The sequence below is a fragment of the Anomaloglossus baeobatrachus genome, chromosome 4 (assembly GCF_048569485.1).
Source record: "Anomaloglossus baeobatrachus isolate aAnoBae1 chromosome 4, aAnoBae1.hap1, whole genome shotgun sequence".
NCBI classification, from domain to species: domain Eukaryota; kingdom Metazoa; phylum Chordata; class Amphibia; order Anura; family Aromobatidae; genus Anomaloglossus; species Anomaloglossus baeobatrachus.
In genome coordinates, this window is record NC_134356.1 from 439,672,863 (window position 1) to 439,694,381 (window position 21,519).

The following is a 21,519-nucleotide window of genomic DNA, read 5'->3' on the forward strand; positions in this document are numbered from 1 at the left end:
TCCCCCTCTGGCGATGCTGCCCAGGGTACTACGCAAGATCCGGTCCGAATGCCGTCGCGCCATTCTCGTCGCTCCAGACTGGCCGAGGCGATCGTGGTATCCGGATCTGTGGCACCTCACGGTGGGTCAACCGTGGGCACTTCCAGACCGCCCAGACTTGCTGTCACAAGGCCCGGTTTTCCATCTGAATTCTGTGGCCCTCAACCTGACTGTGTGGCCATTGAGTCCTGGCTCCTAGCGTCTTCAGGGTTATCTCAGGATGTCATTGCCACCATGAGACAAGCCAGGAAGCCAACGTCCGCCAAGATCTATTACAGGTCTTGGCAAATCTTTTTATCCTGGTGCTCTGATAACGGTTTTCCTCCATGGCCGTTTGCCTTACCCACATTCCTTTCATTCCTACAATCTGGAATGGACAAGGGTTTGTCCCTCGGCTCTCTCAAGGGCCAAGTATCGGCGCTCTCCGTGTTTTTTCAAAAGCGTCTAGCCAGGCTTCCGCAGGTCAGCACGTTCCTGCAGGGGGTTTGCCACATGGTTCCACCTTACAAACGTCCGTTGGAACCTTGGGCTCTTAACAGGGTCCTGACGGCTCTTCAAAAGCCGCCCTTTGAGCCGCTGCGGGATGTCTCTCTCTCCCGTCTTTTTCAGAAGGTGGCCTTCCTGGTGGCAGTCACATCACTTCGGAGAGTGTCTGAGCTTGCAGCGCTGTCATGCAAAGCTCCCTTCCTGGTTTTTCACCAGGATAAGGTGGTTCTGCGTCCTGTCCCGGAATTTCTCCCTAAGGTGGTATCCCCTTTTCATCTAAATCAGGATATCTCCTTGCCTTCCTTTTGCCCTAATCCAATTCACCAGTGTGAAAAGGATTTGCACTCTTTGGATCTAGTGAGAACACTCTGGCTTTACGTGTCTCGCACGGCGCCCCTGCGCCGTTCAGACGCGCTCTTTGTCCTTGTCGCTGGCCAGCGCAAGGGCTCTCAGGCCTCCAAGTCAACCTTGGCTCGGTGGATCAAGGAACCGATTCTCGAGGCCTATCGTACTTCTGGGCTTCCGCTCCCTTCAGGGTTGAAAGCCCATTCTACCAGAGCCATAGGTGCGTCCTGGGCATTGCGGCACCGGGCGACGGCTCAGCAGGTGTGTCAGGCAGCTACGTGGTCTAGTCTGCACACTTTCACGAAGCACTATCAAGTGCATACCTATGCTTCGGCAGACGCCAGTCTAGGTAGGCGAATCCTCCAGGCGGCGGTTGCCCACCTGTAAGAGGGGGCCGTTTTCGGCTCTTTCTATTGAGGTATTGTTTTACCCACCCAGGGACTGCTCTTGGACGTCCCAATTGTCTGGGTCTCCCAATGGAGCGACAAAGAAGAAGGGAATTTTGTTTACTTACCGTAAATTCCTTTTCTTCTAGCTCCTATTGGGAGACCCAGCACCCACCCCTGTGCCCTTCGGGCTGGTTGTTCTTTTGTGTACACATGTTGTTGATGTTGATTTGTTCTTATGGTTCATGGTCTTCAGTTCTCCGAACATCCTTCGGATTGAATTTACCCTAGACCAATTTATAAGTTTTCTCCTTCCTGCTTTTGCACCAAAACTGAGGAGCCCGTGATCCACGGGAGGGTGTTTAGGCAGAGGGGAGGGGTTACACTTTTTAAAGTGTAATACTTTGTGTGGCCTCCAGAGGCAGAAGCTATACACCCAATTGTCTGGGTGTCCCAATAGGAGCTAGAAGAAAAGGAATTTACGGTAAGTAAACAAATTTCCCTTTATTGCTATTAGTATTATTTTTATGGCTGGAGTTACACCTAAATATCTTCAAAACATATATACTGGATGCGCTACCAGAGAATAAAACAACACCAAAAACTGCACCATCTGAGTGCAGTGTTTTGTAAAATGATAGGAGTGTTTGATCGCACTCACCTTCAGTGTGGGTAAATCAAGTGTTTGAACAATGCTAAGGCTATGTGCGCACGTAGCGTTTGTCCCTGCAGAAATTACTGCAGCGATTTGTACAGCACACGTGCGCTTCAAATCGCTGCAGAAACAGTCCGTAATGGGAAAAAAGCCGATTTCATGCGCTCTGACTGCAGCCCCTCCCATAGACAGAGCGGGGGCTGCAGGCAGAGCGCAGGAAAGAAGTGACATGTCACATCTTAAAATGCGCGCTTCGGGCAGCAGCCGAAGCGCTGCGCTATAAGACGCCACGTGTGCACGTCTCCTGCATAATCTTCATAGATTATGCTGGGGATGCAGGACGCATGCAGTTAGCTGTGGTGCAGATCGCAGCGTAACTGCATGCAAATACGCAACGTGCGCACATAGCCTAACATTGGAGCTTTGGAAGGAAATGCTGTTCCTCCGGTGGATATGGAGATCTGATCCAGTGAACCTCTGCAGACCAAGCTGTAATGCAGGATGAAGTATCCGGCTGTAGGGCTCTCCTAGGAGTGAATTCAGGACTAAATTTATCTAAACTCAAGAGATCCTAATCTCTGCCTGTCAGTATCTCCTTTTTGGAGTCTGGTTAGGGCCAATACGTCCTTTTCTAAAAGGAAAAAAAATCACAAATCCCTTTCTCCTTGATATGGGAGTGCTAAATAAAAGGTTCTCAATTTACACTATTGGATTGCTGTTCTGAGGGGCTAGCTGATCTTCCTTCTTTTGGTCACTTGTATCTCCACACCCTTCTGGAAGTAGTATATACCCTGCGAAAACAAAGAATTGGGAATATGAAAATCTAAATAAGGATCCTTCTTTACTCAACAGCCTGTCATTGGGGAAGAGTTAGGTCACCACCATACACAATACATACAGTCATGGCCAAAAGTGTTGGCAACCTTGAAATTGTTCCAAAAAAAAAAAATATTTCTTCCAGAAAATTATTGCAATTACACTTGTTTTGTTATACACATGTATATTTCCTTTGTGTGTATTGGAACAACACAAATAAAAAACAGGAAAAAGACAAAGTGAACATAATTTCCAAAAATGGGCCAGACAATATTATGGGCACCCTCAACTTAATATTTGGTTGAACACCCTTTGGAATAAATAACTGCAATCCGTTGCTTCCTATAACCGTCAACAAGCTTCTTACACCTCTCAACTGGAGTTTTGGACCACTTTTCTTTTGCAAACTGCTCCAGGTCTCTCATAATTGAAGGATGCCTTCTCCCAACAGCAATTTTAAGATCTCTCCACAGGTGTTCAATGGGATTTTTAAATTCAAACTCATTGCTGGCCACTTCAGAACTCTCCCCACGCTTTACTTCCTTCCATTTCTGGGTGCTTCTTGAAGTATGTTTGAAGTCATTGTCCTCCTGGAAGACTCATGACCTAGGATACAAACCCAGCTTTCTGAGGCTTAGCCCTACATTGCAATTCAAAATCCTTTGGTAACCTTTAGATTTCATGATGCCTTGCACACAGTCAATGCACCCAGTTACAGAGGCAGCAAAACATCTTTGAACCTCCACCATATTTGACTGTAGGTACTGTGTAGTTTTTTGGTGTTTTTTTAGGCCTCATTGTAGTTTCAATAAACAGCAGAATAATGTGCTTCACGAAAAAGCTCCGTCTTGGCCTCATCTGTCCATAAGACACTTTCTCAGAAGGATTTGACTTGCGTACATTTTGGCAAACTGCAGTCTAGCTTTTTATGTCTGTCAGCAGTGGGGTCCTCCTGGGTCTCCTGCCATAGTGTTTCACTTTATTCATATGTTGACAAATAGTTCATGCTGACACTGATGCACTCTGAGCCAGCAGGACGGCTTGAATTTCTTTGACACTTCATTGGAGCTGCTTATCCACCATCTGGACTATCCTGCGTTTTTCTCTGCCATCCACGTCTTGGGTGATTAGCTACAGTGCCGTGGGTTGTAAACTTCTTGATTATGTTGCGCACCATGGACAAAGGATCATCAATATCTCTGGCGATATACTTTGTAACCTTGAGGTTGTTGATATGTTTCAAGAATTTTTTTTTTTATCATAAAGGTTTTTATTGAGTTTTCAGAAAAATACAAACTTCTCATACAACAACATCAAGAACAGGAGCATTGAGTAGCAAGAGGTGGAATAGCCTCGAGCCATTATCAGAATATCAATCTGGGACATTAAATACCCCTTACAACAACAACCTGAACATAGGAGCAGGGAGGGAGGGGGGAAAGAGAGGGGGTGGGGGAAGCAGCTCTACAAGACATTCTTAGGCATAATCAATTTATTTATGGTGTAGGTGTCGGTATCTGGGGGAGGGCCGTTGCATAAAGGGAAGTGGCCCACGGGTGCCATTGTTTAAGTCTCACCGTTCTCTTCTCTAGGTTGAGGGCCAAGTTGGTTTCGTATAGCCAGTGTAGGTTGATCCTCTCAATTAGATCTCTTTTTGTAGGGGGGCTCACCGACCTCCACTTGTATGCCACACAGTACCTGCCAGCTATGAGAATGTGAGAAATGATGTTTTTTAAAAGATCCAGGATCCCATCTAAGCCAATGTGTAGCACCGCTAAGGTTGGGTTTGGAGAAAGGCGGAGACTAGTAACCTCATGGATTAGATTGAACACCTCCTGCCAGAAGTTAGATAACTTAGGGCAAAACCACCACATATGACATAAGGTGCCCCTGTGGTTGCAGCCCCTCCAGCACAGTGGTGACACATGTGGGGAAAAAGAAGCCAGTTTAGTAGGGGAGTTGTACCACCTCAGATGAACCTTTTTTAATTGCTCTATATGATTGAGACAAGAAGAGAACTTGTGGAACCATTCTTGCGGCGGAAGCGGAGAAGCTAGATCTTTTTCCCATTTGAGCATATACGGCAATTGTTTGTCCGGTTGTGGGGAGTTTAGCATATTATGGATATATGAAAGGCCTTTGATTTTGCTATTTTGAAAGAATTTTTTAATTGAGGCGTGGTCAGCTGTCGTGGGAGCCGGGAGATGAGGAGCGGACTGAAGAAAGTGACGTATTTGAAAAAACTGGAATAGACTGTGTCGGGGAAGGTTAAATTTATCACACATTTCTGAGTACGGGAGTAGGACGCCTTCTCTATAGAGATCTGCTAGGGTGATTGGACCTCCACGTGTCCAGGCGGCAAGATTCAAGTTCGGAATGAAGGCTTCTAGCGATCTAAGGGGAATGCTGGGACCTAAAGCATGTGACACTGGCTTGCTCCACAAGGACCAAGCTTTCTTTAGAGCTGCTGTGGTGGGTAGAAGATCGCCGGGGGACGAAGGGGTTAGGAGCAGGGAGTCTATGAATTGTTTAGGGGAGTGGACCTGTGCCCAGGTGTACTCAATCTGTAACCATCTTAAGTCTGAATCATTCCTCCACCAATCTCGAGCCGGTTCCAGGATAGCGGCTCTGTGGTATGTTAGAATATTAGGAATACCCATTCCTCCACCACTTAACGGGGCATGCATGCATCTCAGGGCTATTCTAGGTTTTTTCCCAGCCCATATAAATTTACTCATTAGCGAATGAATTTTGGTGAGATACCGTTGCGGAATTGTTAGGGGCAGGCACCGAAGTAAGTAGATAATTTTTGGGAGGCAGATCATTTTAAAGGTCTGCATTCTCGCCACCCAAGAGAGCGGGAGAAGAGAAAGGCGAGTAAGTTCTCTATCCAGTGAGGTGTGCAGGGTCAGCAGATTTTTCCGGATCACGGAGTGTAGCGTGGCCAGTATAATACCCAGGTAGGGGATACCCTCGTCTTCCCATTTGAAAGGGTAAAGATGAGAGAGAGTGGCTCTAGTTGAGGCGGGCAGGAAGAGCGGAAAAATTAAGGACTTGGTAATATTAAGCTTGTAATACGAGACTTGAGCGAAGGAGGACAGGATCTCCATTACGTGTTTTAGGGACACCTCTACATTAGTGCAGGATAAAATCACATCATCCGCATATAGACTAATCACATGGTTTGTACTCCCCACTCGAATCCCCGAGATCCGAGGGCATTCACGGATAGTCTGCGCCAGAGGCTCTATAGCAAGGGCATAGATGATAGGGGAGAGCGGACACCCCTGGCGTGTCCCATTGGATAATTCAAAACTCCGAGATATAAATCCGGATGCCAGAACTTTGGCGTTAGGGTTAGAGTATAGTGCCATTATGGCGGTAAGTATGGGGCCTTCAAATCCAAACTTGGCCAGTACAGATTTCAGATATCCCCAGTGCACCCTGTCAAACGCCTTCTCTGCGTCCAAGGACAGGAATACACTGGGGATTTTCCTCCCCTCAGCCACCGCAATCAGGTCCAGCATACGTCTCGTCCCATCTTTCGCCTGCCTCCCCGCCACAAACCCCACTTGATCCGGGGAAATCAGTGATGGAAGGACTTTATGTATTCTAGCTGAGATTATTTTGGCGTACAATTTTAAGTCGCAGTTTAGGAGGGATATTGGCCTGAAGTTTCCTGGTGATGTAGGGGGTTTTCCTGGCTTTGGCAGGGTAGTTATAATGGCCTCTAGATTATTTGGTGAAATATCTGCTGTGGCTCGCCAAGAGGAGAAAAGTCTCAGGAGGAAAGGAGACAGGGTTTCAGTGAATTGCCTATAATAGGAGTTAGTGAGGCCGTCTGGGCCTGGAGCTGAATTTCTTTTGGCTGTGATCACCGCCTGGCGAACCTCTTCCAGGGAGAAAGGGGAATTTAGTTGCTCTAGATGTACTGTAGATAACCGAGGAAGATTAATATTGTTTAAGAAGGAATTAATTGCCGATTGGGTAGGCTTTGGGGCATTGGGGTCATTTTTAAGGTTGTAGAGAGACTGATAAAAATCAGCGAATGCATTGGCTATTTCCGTTGGGTTGCGTATTGTGGCATTAGAACCCGTCACGAGGTATTCAATTTTGTTTTGCATTTCTCGTTTTTTAACCCTCCTGGCTAGTAAGGCACCCGCCCTGTCACCCATCATATAGTACCGCTGTTTGAGGGATCTTAAATTTTTCTCATAGTCTACCATCAGCAATTGGTGGAGCTGTGTTCTTAGTTTCCTGAGTTCGTCAGATGTTGACATGTTTGGGGCAGATTTATTGTGGGCTTCTAAAAGCGCTATGTGGGACAGTAGAGCTTTGGAAGTTGCCTGACGCCTCCTTTTCTCCCTAGTGGCAATTTTGATGAATGACCCCCTAATAAAGGCCTTGTGTGCAGACCATAGCGTTTCCTCTGTCACCTCCTTGTTGTCATTAAATTTAAAAAACTCTGCGAGGTCGGCCTGCAACTCCTCAGAGATTTGTCTACAGGCTAGGAGGGAGTCATTCATGCGCCACCGGGTAAAAACGGGCGTGCGGCTTTGCTCCTGGACTGTCAGGTATATGGGGGCATGGTCCGACCAAGCTATAAGTCCAATTTTTGAATCTGAGCAATCCAAAATAAGTGAGCTTTCAACCAGAAAGTAGTCCAATCTGCTGTATGAGGTGAACCGAGGTGAGAAGAATGTGTAGTCCCTCTCATTTGCATGTTGGTATCTCCATATATCATGGAGATGCCTTTCTGAAATTATTGTGCTCATTTCCTTCCTCTTTACAGCAGTATTGGAGCAATCCAGAGTGCTGGACATTAACATGTTAAAATCCCCGCAGATTATTTGCTTACCCTCTGTAGCGGATGAAAGCTTGGAAAGAAACCTCCGCAGAAAGCTGATCTGACCAGAGTTGGGGGCGTAAAGGGTTGCAATAGTATACTTAGATCCATTTATGGAGCAATTAATAATGGCGTATCTACCTTCAGGGTCTAAATGTTGGGAATGTAGTGTGAACGCAACAGTATTTTTTACACAAATGAATACTCCAGCCTTTTTTTTTTTCCCACAAGCCAGCAGTATGAAAGGAAATTTAGCATTATTTAACCTGTGCGAGTCCCCTTGGAGGAGATGAGACTCTTGACCACAAATCACGTCACATTTGGATTTAACCACTTCCCGCCAAAACATGGATCTCTTGGCCGGCGAGTTCAGGCCCCTAACATTTATAGACATACAGTTCAGTACCATTGTACATGAAAAAAAGTCTCTTGCCTAGAGCTGCGGGGGGAGAAAGGAAGGTTAGGCAGGAAAGAGATAACACTGACAACATTAACATCACTAACATTACTGATGTAGGGAGCATCAGTCCACATAGAAAAAAGCCCAAAAAGGGGGCCTGCGGTATGGTGGAAATATACCGCCATGGGGGCTCAGGGTCCTGGTTGAACAGAACCAGCGGACCTTAAAAGTAGCAACTAAGTCTCAGCCGCGACTCAGACATATCACATAACTCACGCGACGGACCAATCTTCATTCACTTTATCCCTTTGGGATGATCCTGTGGCTCTTGGAGATCTGGCCAGGAGATTTGCCATGTTCCATGAGGATAGAAGCTTTGCCAACTGTTGTGGGGAATGGCAGACGTGGGTGTTTCCTGCACGGAAAAGCAGGATCTTTACAGGGAAACCCCATCTATAGGATATAGCTTCATCCCTGAGAATTTTGGTATAAGGGGCAAATTCCCTCCTTTTTGCCAGGGTTCCTGCAGACAGATCCGGAAAAATGGACAGGTGCTGGAATTGCTCAGACAGAGGCGGCCTCCTTCTCAGGGCTCGCAGCAGGGCTTCTTTGGTCTTGTAAAAGTGCAGGCGAGCCAAAGTGTCCCGGGGGGCATCAGCACTGAGGGATTTAGGCTTAGGGACTCTGTGTATTCTGTCCACCAGGAAATCAGTTGCAGACAGGTCTGGGAGCAGCTCCTGCAGCAAGGAGCCTAGAAAGCTCTGCAGCCCCTTGTCTGGTATGTCCTCTGGAATTCCTCTAATTCTTATGTTGTTTCTGCGGGACCTGTCCTCTAAATCCAAGACCTTGGTATGGAGCTTTTGCACTTGTTCCTCCAGTGCTGCATTGGCATCAATGAGGCTATTGTGTGACTTTGTCAGCTCCTGCATTTTAGTTTCAATGTGTGCTGTGCGACTGCCTATGGCAGTGATATCTCCCCTCAGCTCAGCCACCATATCTTTCCAATCCTGCTGCAGTGATGAGCGGAGGGCACTGAGCAGTTTCTGCATGGTACCTTTGGTAAGCGGTATATCTGCAGCGTCTGTCTCCAAGTCTGGGCCTGCTGTGGATCCCCTCCTGGATGAGCGTGAGGAAGCTGTGGAGGAGGATGCTGCTGCCATTTTCCCTCTTCCCGTGCTGGAGAAGAAGTCTGTAACTTTCGCCGGGGACGGCTTCTTCTGGGACTTTCCCCTTGGCATGCCACGTTCCTGGGTACCTCCGCAGCACTTTCCCCCCGTGTGCAGAGAGATTGGTGCCACTGGAGAGCCGCAGTGAGCCGGTTAGGAGTCGAGGTGGCTGGAGCTCAGCAGCTAGGTGACCGGTGCCATTAGCAAGCAGGCCACGCCCCCCTGTTTCAAGAATTTTGATTCTCAAGCCCTCAGACAGTTCTCTTCTTCTCTTTCTGTTCTCCATGCTTGGTGTGACACACACACAGACACAATGCAAAGATTGAGTCAACTTCTCCCATTTTTATCTGGTTTCAGGTGTGGTTTTCATATTACCCACACCTGTTACTTGCCACAGGTGAGATTGAACAAGCATCACATGCTTGAAAAAATTTTTTTTCTTCACCCACATTTTTGGAAAGGTGCCAACAATTTTGTTCAGACCATTATGCTGTTTTGGGGAGAAATTACCGTCTTTTTCAGATTATAAGACGCACTTTTCCTCCCAAAAATTTGGGAGGAAAATGAGGAGTGCGTCTTAAAATCCACATATAGCTTACCGAAGGGGGTGCTGTCTGTGCGAGACCGGGTATGTTCGGGCGGCCGGGTCCCTATGGCTGCGTGCGGGCAGCCGGGTGCCTGTCAGTGTTGGCTGACTCTCTGTCCTGGAGGCCGGCTGCCTCTCTGTGCGTGCAGGCGGGTGGCCTGCTGGCTACAACTCTGTATGTGCGGGCGGGTGACTGTGTGATAGGTGTCTCAGTGTGTCCGCGCTCCCAGTTTCAAATGATGGCGCAGGGAGTCAGCGCATGCTCAGATGGAGCTCTTGGATGAGTGCTCCAGGCGCCATCATTTGAACAGAGACCGCGGACAGACTGGGACACTCACTGCGTCGGCCTGCTCCACCACTCACCCGCTGCTGCTCCCATTAGTGACCCGCTGCCGCAGCTCCTGTGGCCCTCGCTTCACCACCACTGCTGCCCCCCTCCTGTAAGACAACACCGGATTATAAAATGGACCCTATTTTTTATTTTTTTTTACCTTTTTTTTTTTATCTCTACCTTTTGCGGTGCGTCTTGTAATCCAGTGCGTCTTGTAATCCGGTGCGTCTTATAAAACGAATAATACGGTATGTCCAATTTGCCTTTTTAGTATTATTATTATTATTATTATTATTTTTTTTTTTGTATTTGTGTGTTGTTCCAATACACACAAAGGAAATAAACGTGTCTAACAAAATGTGTAATTGCAATAATTTTCTGTGAGAAATACTTCATTTTCTGCATCAATTTCCAGGGTACCAACACTTTCAGGCATGATGTAGACATCAGGTTTGTGTATGGGCATACTGACACAGAACCAGAAACTCATCCCTTCCATCCATGCTGGCCACTGACCTGTGCCTTGTGGCTAGATTCTTTATCATATTAAAAGATCACAATCTTGGCTTTTGAATGTTTATCATGATCTAAACCCTTACCCCTATATTAAAAAAAAATATTAAGTCATATACTATATTCATTATTGGCAATAAAAGGGTTAACTTGCTCATCTCTAGCTTTGAGTTGGCATATAGATAAGTGTTTTTCTGCAGCTGTCCATGTTATCTGCCACCTTCTGCATGCTAATGTCTTGATGTTCTTGCTTATCCCTATGTATGGAAAGTGTTGCTTACTACCACTATGGTGTAATGTGCGTGTTTTGCTCAGCTTCGGCCTTGTTTGTTATTGAAGCGACCATTCCCTGTAATGCTCATAATTTAGAGAAAAGTTGTGTTTCTCTTACAGCACGTGTGTGAAACCGATGAGAGGGAAGAGGTTGTAATCTGCGAGCTGTGTGAGGCTAGCGTGCTGAGCTTCAATCAACACATGAAGCGGTATCATCCAGGCTGCGGGCACAGTGCCAACCGGCAGGGATACCGTAGTAATGGCTCTTATGTGGATGGCTGGTTTGGAGGAGAATGTGGCAGTGGGAATCCTTACTATCTGTTATGTGGCACCTGCCGTGACAAGTATTTGAGTCTGAAGAGTAAGCGTAAAGCTGCTACATCAGACAAGTAAGACTTATGGCTACTATTATTAAATGAAAAACTTACAACAGCTGCAGTCATTGCTTCTTTTAGTAGAGTCCTTAAAGGGAACCTGTCATCATTAATTTTGCACTAAACCTAAAAGATTCCCCCTTTGCAGCTCCTGGGCTGCATTCTAGCAATGTTCCTGTTGTTCTTGTGCCCCCTTTCTGACCAAAATAAAGACTTTGTAAAGTGGTACCTTTTTGTATTCAGATCTAGGCCGTCCCCCATTGCGCAATTTCAAAGAGGTGACGTGAGGTAAGCTGGCCAGCGCTTGCGCAGAACGGTGTTCGCGCTTTCACTGCCTTCTCCACCGTTCTGCGCAAGCGCTGGCCAGCTTACCACACGTCACCTCTTTGAAATTGCGCGATGGGGGATGGCCTAAAGTGACGGTGAGGCAGACTAACGGACACCACAGAGCCCGCCCCCGTCTACCATTTATCAAGATCTGAATACAAAAAGTTACCACTTTATAAAGTCTTTATTTTGGTCAGAAAGGGGGCACATAAACAGGAACCTTACTATAATGCAGCCCAGGAGCTGCAGAGGGGGAATCTTTTAGGTTTAGTGCAACATTTCTGATGACAGGTTCCCTTTAAATTAGCTTTCTGATTTTATTTTTTTTTTATTTTTTTTTCCCATTTTAAATCTACCCACTTATTCAGGATGAAAAGGAAGGGGATGTAAATGACATATTTTAATAAAAAGCATGACTCCCTTCCTCACTACATGGACTAATATAGAGAGCTCCACTGCAGTGTGACCTTAAAGAAACTTCTCACTGTCTTACACGTGTATAGGATAACCTCAGAATCGCACAAATATTAAATAATATTTCAGATGTCTTGAGTTTGTGACTTGGACACATTAGGAGCACACTCTGTTTGGGTATCCCATTCAGAGGACATCTCAGCATCTAGATCCCTGTACGATTCATGCCATCATTCTTACTTACTATGCAAATGGAATTTGTCACCAGGTTTTTGCTGACCCATCTTACAGGAGCATAATGTAGGTGCTTATGAATATTCAGAACTATATGGCAGCAAGTTTACTAGTTCTCTAGTGATCTCTTGCTGATAAAACTGTGATTTTATCAAAACTACTGCACGTTGCCCAGTAATCAAAACACAGCTGGAATCAGTGTGTCTGTTGTTTTGCTCTCAGATTAGGTTGTAAGAAACCTTGTGACATATTCACTTTACATAAAGTGGGATCAGATTGGTGGCCTCTATTGGGAGTGCCGAGCATAATTCATAAATAAGGGGCTTGATTTTAAAAAAAAAAAAATGTCCAGAATACCCGTTTAGTTTTGGGAAATTAATCATACACTGGAAAATTAAGAATTAGTCTTATGCTTGTACTGTATTAATGCTATTTCTGCAGCTGCAAACCCAAATTTACATCTAAAATATGGAGCCCTGAATCACTACCCAGCATGACTGCTCTTAATATGACGCTAATGAACGGTTCTGTGCTCTAGGTACAAAGGACATGCTCCTGACTTAATTGGCAAGCAAGACAGTGTCTATGAAGGTAAAATCTATCTGCTTTCTAGCGTATAACACACATAGTAACTAGATGGCATTAATCTAAGCAGTTCTGACTCTGGTACATTACACAGAAGACTGGGACATGCTTGATGTTGATGAAGATGATAAGCTGACCGGAGAAGAAGAATTTGAGCTTCTTGCTGGACCTCTCGGCCTTAATGATCGTAGGATTGTACCAGAGCCAGTGCAATTTCCAGACAGTGATCCCCTGGGGGCCTCTGTAGCCATGGTAACTGCCACCAACAGCATGGAGGAAACACTAATGCAAATAGGTACTTTGGGGCAAGGGTTAAAAATTACTTTAATTACAGTGGTAGCCATTTATTTCTGGTGAAGCTATAACTCGGAGGGCCATTGGGCGGTGCTTTGAGGCTATTTTTTTGTTCACATATCTAGTGTGATGTTTATTACAGTTTTTACTGTTTTGCTAGTATGTTCGGTGTGTGTGTATATATATATATATATATATATATATATATATATATATATAGTGTATTTCTATCACTATATTTGGGTTCCTCTTCAGGCTGCCAAGGTGCTCTGGAGAAGAGCTCATCAGGCCGAAGTACCCTGGGGGAGCAGGCAGCTGCTCTGGTGAATCCTCATGACCGTGTGATGGCCCTACGCAGGGTGATAGCTGCTGCCCAAGTCCTGCTGGCTCGGACTATGGTGATGCGTGCACTTTCACTACTTTCTGTTAGGTTTGTACTTTTCATATCTTCACACAATTGGTTTATTTTATACCCGTTTTTTGTGCTCGCTTTTTATAGCCAACATAACGTATCCTTGTGCTCTTCTTGCAGTGGATCTAGTTGTAGCCTTGCTGCTGGCTTGGAGTCTCTGGGTCTTACAGATATTCGCACTCTGGTCCGCCTCATGTGCTTGGCTGCAGCAGGTAGAGCTGGCCTCTCCACCAGTCCTTCGAATACATTGTCTAATTCTGCTGACCGCTCCCGTGGTTTACATAGTAAAACCAGCAAACCCATCTCCTGCCTAGCATACCTGAGCACAGCTGTAGGCTGCCTGGCATCCAGTACACCCAGTGCTGCCCGTCTTCTTGTCCAGCTTTGCACCCAGGTTAGATACTTTTGAACAAGCTCTTCTTTTATCTGTAATGATTGCACTTAATTGTACAATTTCCTTTCCATTTAAATAGGCCTAAATTCAATTCCTATTAGATTTCTGTGCATTCTGCAATATCTAGTGTGAAGGTACGTAAAGATGTGTGCCTTGTGTTTTCACAGAATTTAATATCTGCAGCAACTGGTGTGAATCTAACTACTGTGGATGACCCTGTGCAGAGGAAATTTCTCCCAAGTTTTCTACGTGGTATTGCAGAAGAAAACAAGCTTGTCACCTCTCCCAATTTTGTAGTGACACAAGCACTTGTAGCTCTGCTGGCAGATAAGGGAGCTAAACTGCGGCCAAACTATGACAAAACAGAGATGGAGAAAAGAGGTATGAGGCCCTGTGTACCCATCGCAGAAGTATTTTTGTGCACATTATTATCTGAAGAGTTGTGCATTATTCCCTTAATTTCATGCTGCAGGTCCTTTGGAACTGGCAAATGCTTTGGCTGCATGTTGCTTGTCTTCTCGGCTATCCTCACAGCATCGGCAATGGGCTGCTCAGCAGTTAGTCCGCACCTTGGCTGCCCATGATCGTGATAATCAGACTGCCCCTCAGACTCTTGCTGATATGGCTGGCGACTTGAGAAAGTGTTCCTTTACCAAACTGGAGGCACATCAGAACAGAGTAAGTTTTATGCTGCTGGTTTTTGGTTTTTTTTTTTTGTTTTTTTTTTTTTTTGTTTTTTTTTAAACCAGCTACATTTTTTTTTTCTTTTTTTTTTCTTTTCTTTCATTTTGGCTCTGAAAAGGTTACATGCACAGTCAGTTAATTTACAAGATAATAAATTTAGCTAGATAATGTTACACTGTGTTCCAAATTATTATGCAAAAAGAGTTTAGCAGTGATAAGGTTAGAATTTTTTTGTTTGTCATTTAAACTCATTGCTGGTGATGTGTGTCGGGGCTCTTTATATCACTGAAAGCAATTGCAGATACCTGTGCAAATTAGTTTGGAAGGTGTGTCCAAATAAAGGCAAGACTACTTAAGAAGGCTGTTCCACATTATTAAGCAGCCTACATTTTTTGCCAAAATGGGAAAGAAAAAGGATGTGTCAGCTGCTGAGAAGCAACAAATTGTGGAGTATTTAGGTCAAGGCATAACTACAATCAACATTGTGCAATGATCACGATGAAGTGTCTTGGCAATCAAGAAGTATATAGCTGATTCAGAGCACACACGTGTGCGTTCTGATAAGGAAAAATTGAGGACTCTTTCCAACAGGCAATTGCGTCAGGTTAAAAGAGCAGTTGCTAAAATGCCTTGTCATAGCAGCAGACAAGTTTTTGAAGCTGCTGGTGCCTCCAACGTCCCCCGAACAACAAGATGCAGAGTCCTTCAGAGATTTGCAGCTGTGCGCAAGCCATCCTGTCAACCACTTCTATCCACTGCACACAAGCTGAAACTGCTTCAGTGGGCCAAACCATACATGAAGGCTGACTTCCAAACTGTTTTGTTCACCGATGAGTGCCGTGCAATGCTCGATGGTCCAGATGGATGGAGTGGAGGATGGCTGGTTGATGGACACCCCATGAAAACACAGCAAAGGCACCAACAAGGAGGAGGTGGAGTAATGTTTTGGGCTGGAATCATGGGGAGAGAGATTGTCAGCCCCTTTAGGATCCCTGAAGGGGTAAAGATGAACTCCATAATTTATGTGGAGTTTCTAAAACAGCACTTGCTGCCATGGTTCAGGAGGAAGAGCCATGCATTCCGCAGCAAGATCATTTTCATGCATGATAATGTACCGTCTCATGCTGCAAATAACACATCTGCATCTCTGGCTGCTATGGGCATAAAAGAGGACAAATTTATGGTGTGACCACCATCTTCCCCTGACCTCAACCCCATTGAGAACCTCTGGAGCATCATCAAAATGAGTGTCTATGATGGCGGGAGGCAGTTCACATCTAAGCAACACAGCTCTGGGAGGGTATTCTGTCCACATGCAAAACAATTGAAGCACAAACCATCCAAAAACTGACAAATTCAATGGACGAGAGAGTTCAGAAGCTTCTTTCAAACAAGGTGTCCCATGTGCAAATGTAACATCACCTAGAATTAAGTTTTAACTTAAAAACTGTTTGATTTCATTTTGTAATAAGCCGATAATGCTTATAATTTCACAATTGACAATTTTGTTTTTCAAAAAAAAAATAAAAAGGTTGAAAACTCTGCTGTGCATAATAATTTGGAACGTGCATTTTGAGTGTTTATTATTTTTAAAAATATACTGTTTTCATAGGCAGTTTGATCAAAAACATTTCAATTATACTCGAATAGTAGATGACTGGAAAATAACAATGACTGCAATTCATAAAGTTAATTTAGGAAAATATGAAAAAATATTTTTTGCATAATAATTTGGAACACAGTGTAAAAATGATTTTATTTCCCAGGTAATTACGTCAGTTTGGTGCAATAAGAAGGGTCTGTTAGCCACAAGTAGCACTGATGGCACAGTCAGAGTGTGGAATGTGTCTCGAAATCAGTACTTTCTGCAGCAAACCTGTGTTTTCCAGAAACCGTAAGTACTTCCTAAAAGAACTAATTATACAGATAACATTTCTGTTTCTTTGTAAAATGGTCACGTAATGGTTGACCAACCCATTATACCTGACAAACATTATTTCCATAAGATCCATTGGTATGTGTTTCAGTACATATTAGAAAGGATCTGCATTCCTTTGCATTAACTGCAGGAAAAACAAGGCTTATGTTGCCATATACAGTGAGTTGCTAAAGTATGCCCCCCGCCTTTAGCATTTTTGTGTTTTACTATCTCACAACAAGGAATTTGTTTTTTTTGTTTTTTTCTGTTTGAGGTTTTCAATCAGTTCATATCAAAGGATATGCATACAACTGTGAACATTTGGTCTTCATTTTATTTTGAAGCAATCAACAAATAGGACAAAATAACTGAAAGCTTCAGTGTGCATAACTATTCACCCCCACCCGAAGTCAGTATTGTGTAGAGCCTGCTTTTTTGCAGCAATTACAGTCGCTTTGGATAAGTCTGAGCTTTCCACATCTTGCAGCTGGGATTTTTCCCCATTCCTCAAGGCAAAACTGTTTAGCTCCTTGAAGTTTGATGGTTTCCCTCTGATGTACAGAAATCTTCAATTCTGACCACAGATGCGAAATTGGATTAAGGCCTGGGGTTTGACTAGCAGACTCCAATACATTTACACATTTTCCCTTAAACCACTCGAGCGTAGCTTTAGCAGTATGCTTTGTGTCATTGTCTTGTTGAAAGGTGACCCACTGTCCCAGTCTTAAATCACTGACCGACTGAAACAGGTTTTGTTCAAAAATATCCCAGTATACAGTTTGGGGACCATGGATTATGTTCATGGAGTCCCCAGAGTTTGTGGAGAGTTTGGCGAGCTTTTTGAACTGAGAAACGGTGGGGAGTCTCATTCCTCCCCCCCCTTTTTTCTTTGCTTTTCTTGCTTTCCCCCCTCTCCACCCTTCTCTCTAATTTCCTCTTCTTTATGCTTGTATCTTTCCTCTTCTTTCTTTCATTTCTGAACATTAATCTGCATTTTTCTAGTTTCATTTTTTATATGAAAAGATTTATCAATAATTCATAAGACAATAGACACACAAGGAGAATGAGTATATTAGGATACGGGAAGTCAAAAGAAGTGGGAATTCTGACCTATAATTTATAAGTGGTTGTATGGTAATATCACAAAGATAATTTGAAGAATTCCAAGAAATTTAGTAATGTAACAATTTCTGGATGTTATCCCGGCATTGAGAAAATGATGTTTATGTATTGTAATTGCACAAATGATATGTTTGTATGTTGACAACAGTTTCATCAATAAAACAGATTTGAAATACAAAAATATCCCAGTATTTCACACCATTAGGGATGAGCGAGTACCTAAATATTCGTATTTGCGAAACTCGTAATGAGTACTTTGTAATACCCTTGTATTCGTTCCGAATAGCGAGTACAATGCAAGTCACTGGGAAATGCAAGTAATTTTCTGCTGAACCAAACAAAGAGCCCAGACCTCTTTGTTGGGTCCAGCAGATCATTACTCGCATTTCCCGTTGACTTGCATTGTACTGCTTGGTTCTACTTGCCTGTAGTTGAAAGACAAGTGGGAACGACAGGGAAGAGAACTTGAAATCCCCCCTTTGTCTCCCCTTCCATGAACAATAAAATGACAGTTTTTGCACCAAATGGGTAGATCACCCTATTTGTAAATTTTGTGGTGTCACACCTTAAACACGAATTTCTGACACATGATTTAGGATTATCAAATTTCTCGCTCTTTCTGGTTAAGTATAGTCGCCTTCCTATCATCGCCTTCCTATATCCATTCCCGTTCCACTAGATAATTATGTTTATTTGGGCTACTGTAGGAGGAAATATGGAGTCATCATACCAAAATCTTTCTTGGAGAAACTTTATTTCTTGCCAGGAAATTGATAGCTACAAGATTGATGGGTAATTTTCACCTAATGTTAAGGGTCTTGGTTGATTCCGTAAACACAATAATTATATATGAGAAAGCAGTGTATCATCATAGTTAGAGAATGCCATCCTACCGGCGATTCTGCTGTTGAACGTCAACAGAAGCAACAATAAGAGGATAATGTCCTCCAAAAATCAAGTATTACTCACAGCAAGTTGGGCTGCAGTGTGTACATCGCCCTGGCCAAAAACTGATGCTCTAGCAGGATACAGCTAAACCCCCACTAAGTGAAGGCATCACAGGTGCAGGAGAAGCAGATCACACACACACCTTCATGGAATGGAGGGGAGGTGACTGCTAGATGATAAAACTGCACACAAGTGGCTTGCATAGAGCGCTGTTCACATGCAGATGACACAGTCACAAACCCGCAGCCTATTAGGTAACGCCCTTCTATTAGATCAGGCGGGCTGCCAAGCCGTACTCCACTGTATATCATGCACGGACAGACACTCTACAATGCAAGGCCCAACAGAAACATTATCCTCTTATTGTTGCTTTTTTTATATTTAGTGTAGGGACCTACAGACATGAGGTCCCTTGACGAGGGTGTAGGCTTACGTTTTATGGCCATAAATACCAACAAAAACCTCATATTTTTTTGTTTGTACAGGATACAGCCAGGCCCCTTTCTGTTGGGCCTTGCATTGTAGAGTGTCTGTCCGTGCATGATATACAGTGGAGTACGGCTTGGCAGCCCGCCTGATCTAATAGAAGGGCGTTACCTAATAGGCTGCGGGTTTGTGACTGTGTCATCTGCATGTGAACAGCGCTCTATGCAAGCCACTTGTGTGCAGTTTTATCATCTAGCAGTCACCTCCCCTCCATTCCATGAAGGTGTGTGTGTGATCTGCTTCTCCTGCACCTGTGATGCCTTCACTTAGTGGGGGTTTAGCTGTATCCTGCTAGAGCATCAGTTTTTGGCCAGGGCGATGTACACACTGCAGCCCAACTTGCTGTGAGTAATGAACGTCAACAGAGCAGCTGTTTGGCTTCTGTGCTGCTCTGTCAATGGGAGTAATTGTCCATGTCATGGCTGATTGACATATGTGAGCAAGGATGGTTGACCTTAGGGAGATCAACATCCACCACTGCGGAGACACCATCACGTGTTTCTCAACGCAGTGATTCTAGAGCAATGCCCCCTGGGAAATATTCAAAGCAAGAAGGCCTGCGGAGACACCATCACATGTTTCTCAACGCTGGCAGGAAACTAGCCAGGTCTTTCACCGGGAAGGAACAACCACGGGAAGGGCAGTCTCCAGTCAAGGAGACCACCTATGCCAAACATGGTATCCATCCACAGATAGCCGTTTCGGGGTATTTGCCCCTCATCAGTGTGGAGTAGGAATCTGGCTAGTGGGACATTGCCTAGTAAAAGACTATGTGAGCAAGGATGGTTGACCTTAGGGAGATCAACATCCACCACTGCGGAGACACCATCACGTGTTTCTCAACGCAGTGATTCTAGAGCAATGCCCCCTGGGATAGGTCGCCTTCCTATCATCGCCTTCCTATATCCATTCCCGTTCCACTAGATAATTATGTTTATTTGGGCTACTGTAGGAGGAAATATGGAGTCATCATACCAAAATCTTTCTTGGAGAAACTTTATTTCTTGCCAGGAAATTGATAACTACAAGATTGATGGGTAATTTTCACCTAATGTTAAGGGTCTTGGTTGATTCCGTAAACACAATAATTATATATGAGAAAGCAGTGTATCATCATAGTTAGAGAATGCCATCCTACCGGCGATTCTGCTGTTGAACGTCAACAGAGCAGCTGTTTGGCTTCTGTGCTGCTCTGTCAATGGGAGTAATTGTCCATGTCATGGCTGATTGACAGCCAGCAACCCACAGTTAGTCAACAGGGAGACTGTCAATCAGCATAACATCGGCAGTCATGCCCCATCAACACAGCAGAAGAGAAGCAGCTAATATGTCTTTGGGTCATCAGTGACGGCTGCAGAATTCCCAGCAAAGCGATTTTTGATTGCTCTGTGCCAGCAGAGATAGTTACCTACCTGTTGTGCCCGGAGTCTCACAGTCATGTTGCCTGGTCATTTTTACAGTAAAATCTGTGAGAATAAACCCACTAAAAAATATAATGGTGTATGTATTGTATAAAATCTTTAATAATTTTATAGATCTATATATCTTTAATAAAAACATTTTGGTTTAAAAAAAAAAAAAAAACCATAATGGTGACATTGATGGGCCTTTTATGAATCCTACTTGGAAGGTTTTTTTCCCCCCGTTTTCTGGTACTTTATATGTTAAAATGAATGGTGTCCTTCAAAACTATAACTTTTCCCACACGAAACAAGACCTCATACGGCAATCTCTCTGGAAAACCAGCCATGTCTGTAAAAAAAAAACAAAAAACAACAAACTAAAGTACAAAAACAAAATATTGCCCAGTCTATAGAAGCCTAAGAAAGAGAAGAAATCTTCAATTTGATACTGCTTTCATGTTTGTACTTTAACCCTTTCTGCAGCATCCTTTTATTCACGGCTTTTCTTATTCCCTAAATAACCACCTTCTTATTGGCTCCCCCTATCAGTGAGGGAACCCCAGAGGAAGCTGACCCTGCGCTGTCACCTATATGCTGGAGTGTTAGTGGACGATATCTGGCTGCAGCTCTAGAAAAAACAATCAACATCTGGCAACTCAATGGTATGCGCCTGGACACCCTATGACAGCCTTTAGTTAGTATACTTAGACTTGTGTATTATTGTATACTTGCATAAACATTTATGCAGCTTATCCTCTAGTAACATGTTGCTGTTCCCATTGCCATTCTCTTATTTGCTTATTTCATGGTCTACAGATGTGTTCAGGTATTGTATTTTTTCGTATTTGTGTATAAAACAGGGGGAAAGGGCCTTGTGGATGTTCAACCTCATTGGATCTCCTCAATCGCATGGCCTGAACATTGTCCCGGAGGTGCATGGCCAGGAGACCTGCCAGAGTCTTTGTTGGTTGGTCGCATGGATGGGTCCTTGGGTCTCATTGAGGTGACTGATGCGACCAGTATGCGGCGTTTGGAATTGGAGCATTGCTATAGAAAAGGTTTGTTTCCTATTAGCTATTCTT

The 21,519-nt window shown here is 44.2% G+C and overlaps 1 protein-coding gene across 8 annotated transcripts in view; it reads left to right on the forward strand.

The window, feature by feature from the left end:
* HERC1 (HECT and RLD domain containing E3 ubiquitin protein ligase family member 1) overlaps nt 1-21,519 on the forward strand; it is a 408,496-nt gene that overhangs the window by 316,451 nt on the left and 70,526 nt on the right. For 7 of the 8 annotated variants that reach the window (XM_075345504.1, XM_075345503.1, XM_075345507.1 and 4 more), the window contains 10 exons: nt 10,963-11,231; nt 12,730-12,782; nt 12,871-13,071; nt 13,326-13,500; nt 13,603-13,876; nt 14,044-14,257; nt 14,349-14,554; nt 16,327-16,454; nt 20,987-21,099; nt 21,298-21,495. In XM_075345504.1, the coding sequence (XP_075201619.1) occupies nt 10,963-11,231; nt 12,730-12,782; nt 12,871-13,071; nt 13,326-13,500; nt 13,603-13,876; nt 14,044-14,257; nt 14,349-14,554; nt 16,327-16,454; nt 20,987-21,099; nt 21,298-21,495 (1,831 nt within the window). The remainder of the gene's footprint in view (nt 1-10,962; nt 11,232-12,729; nt 12,783-12,870; nt 13,072-13,325; nt 13,501-13,602; nt 13,877-14,043; nt 14,258-14,348; nt 14,555-16,326; nt 16,455-20,986; nt 21,100-21,297; nt 21,496-21,519) is intronic. The other variant, XM_075345506.1, reaches the window with a different exon arrangement.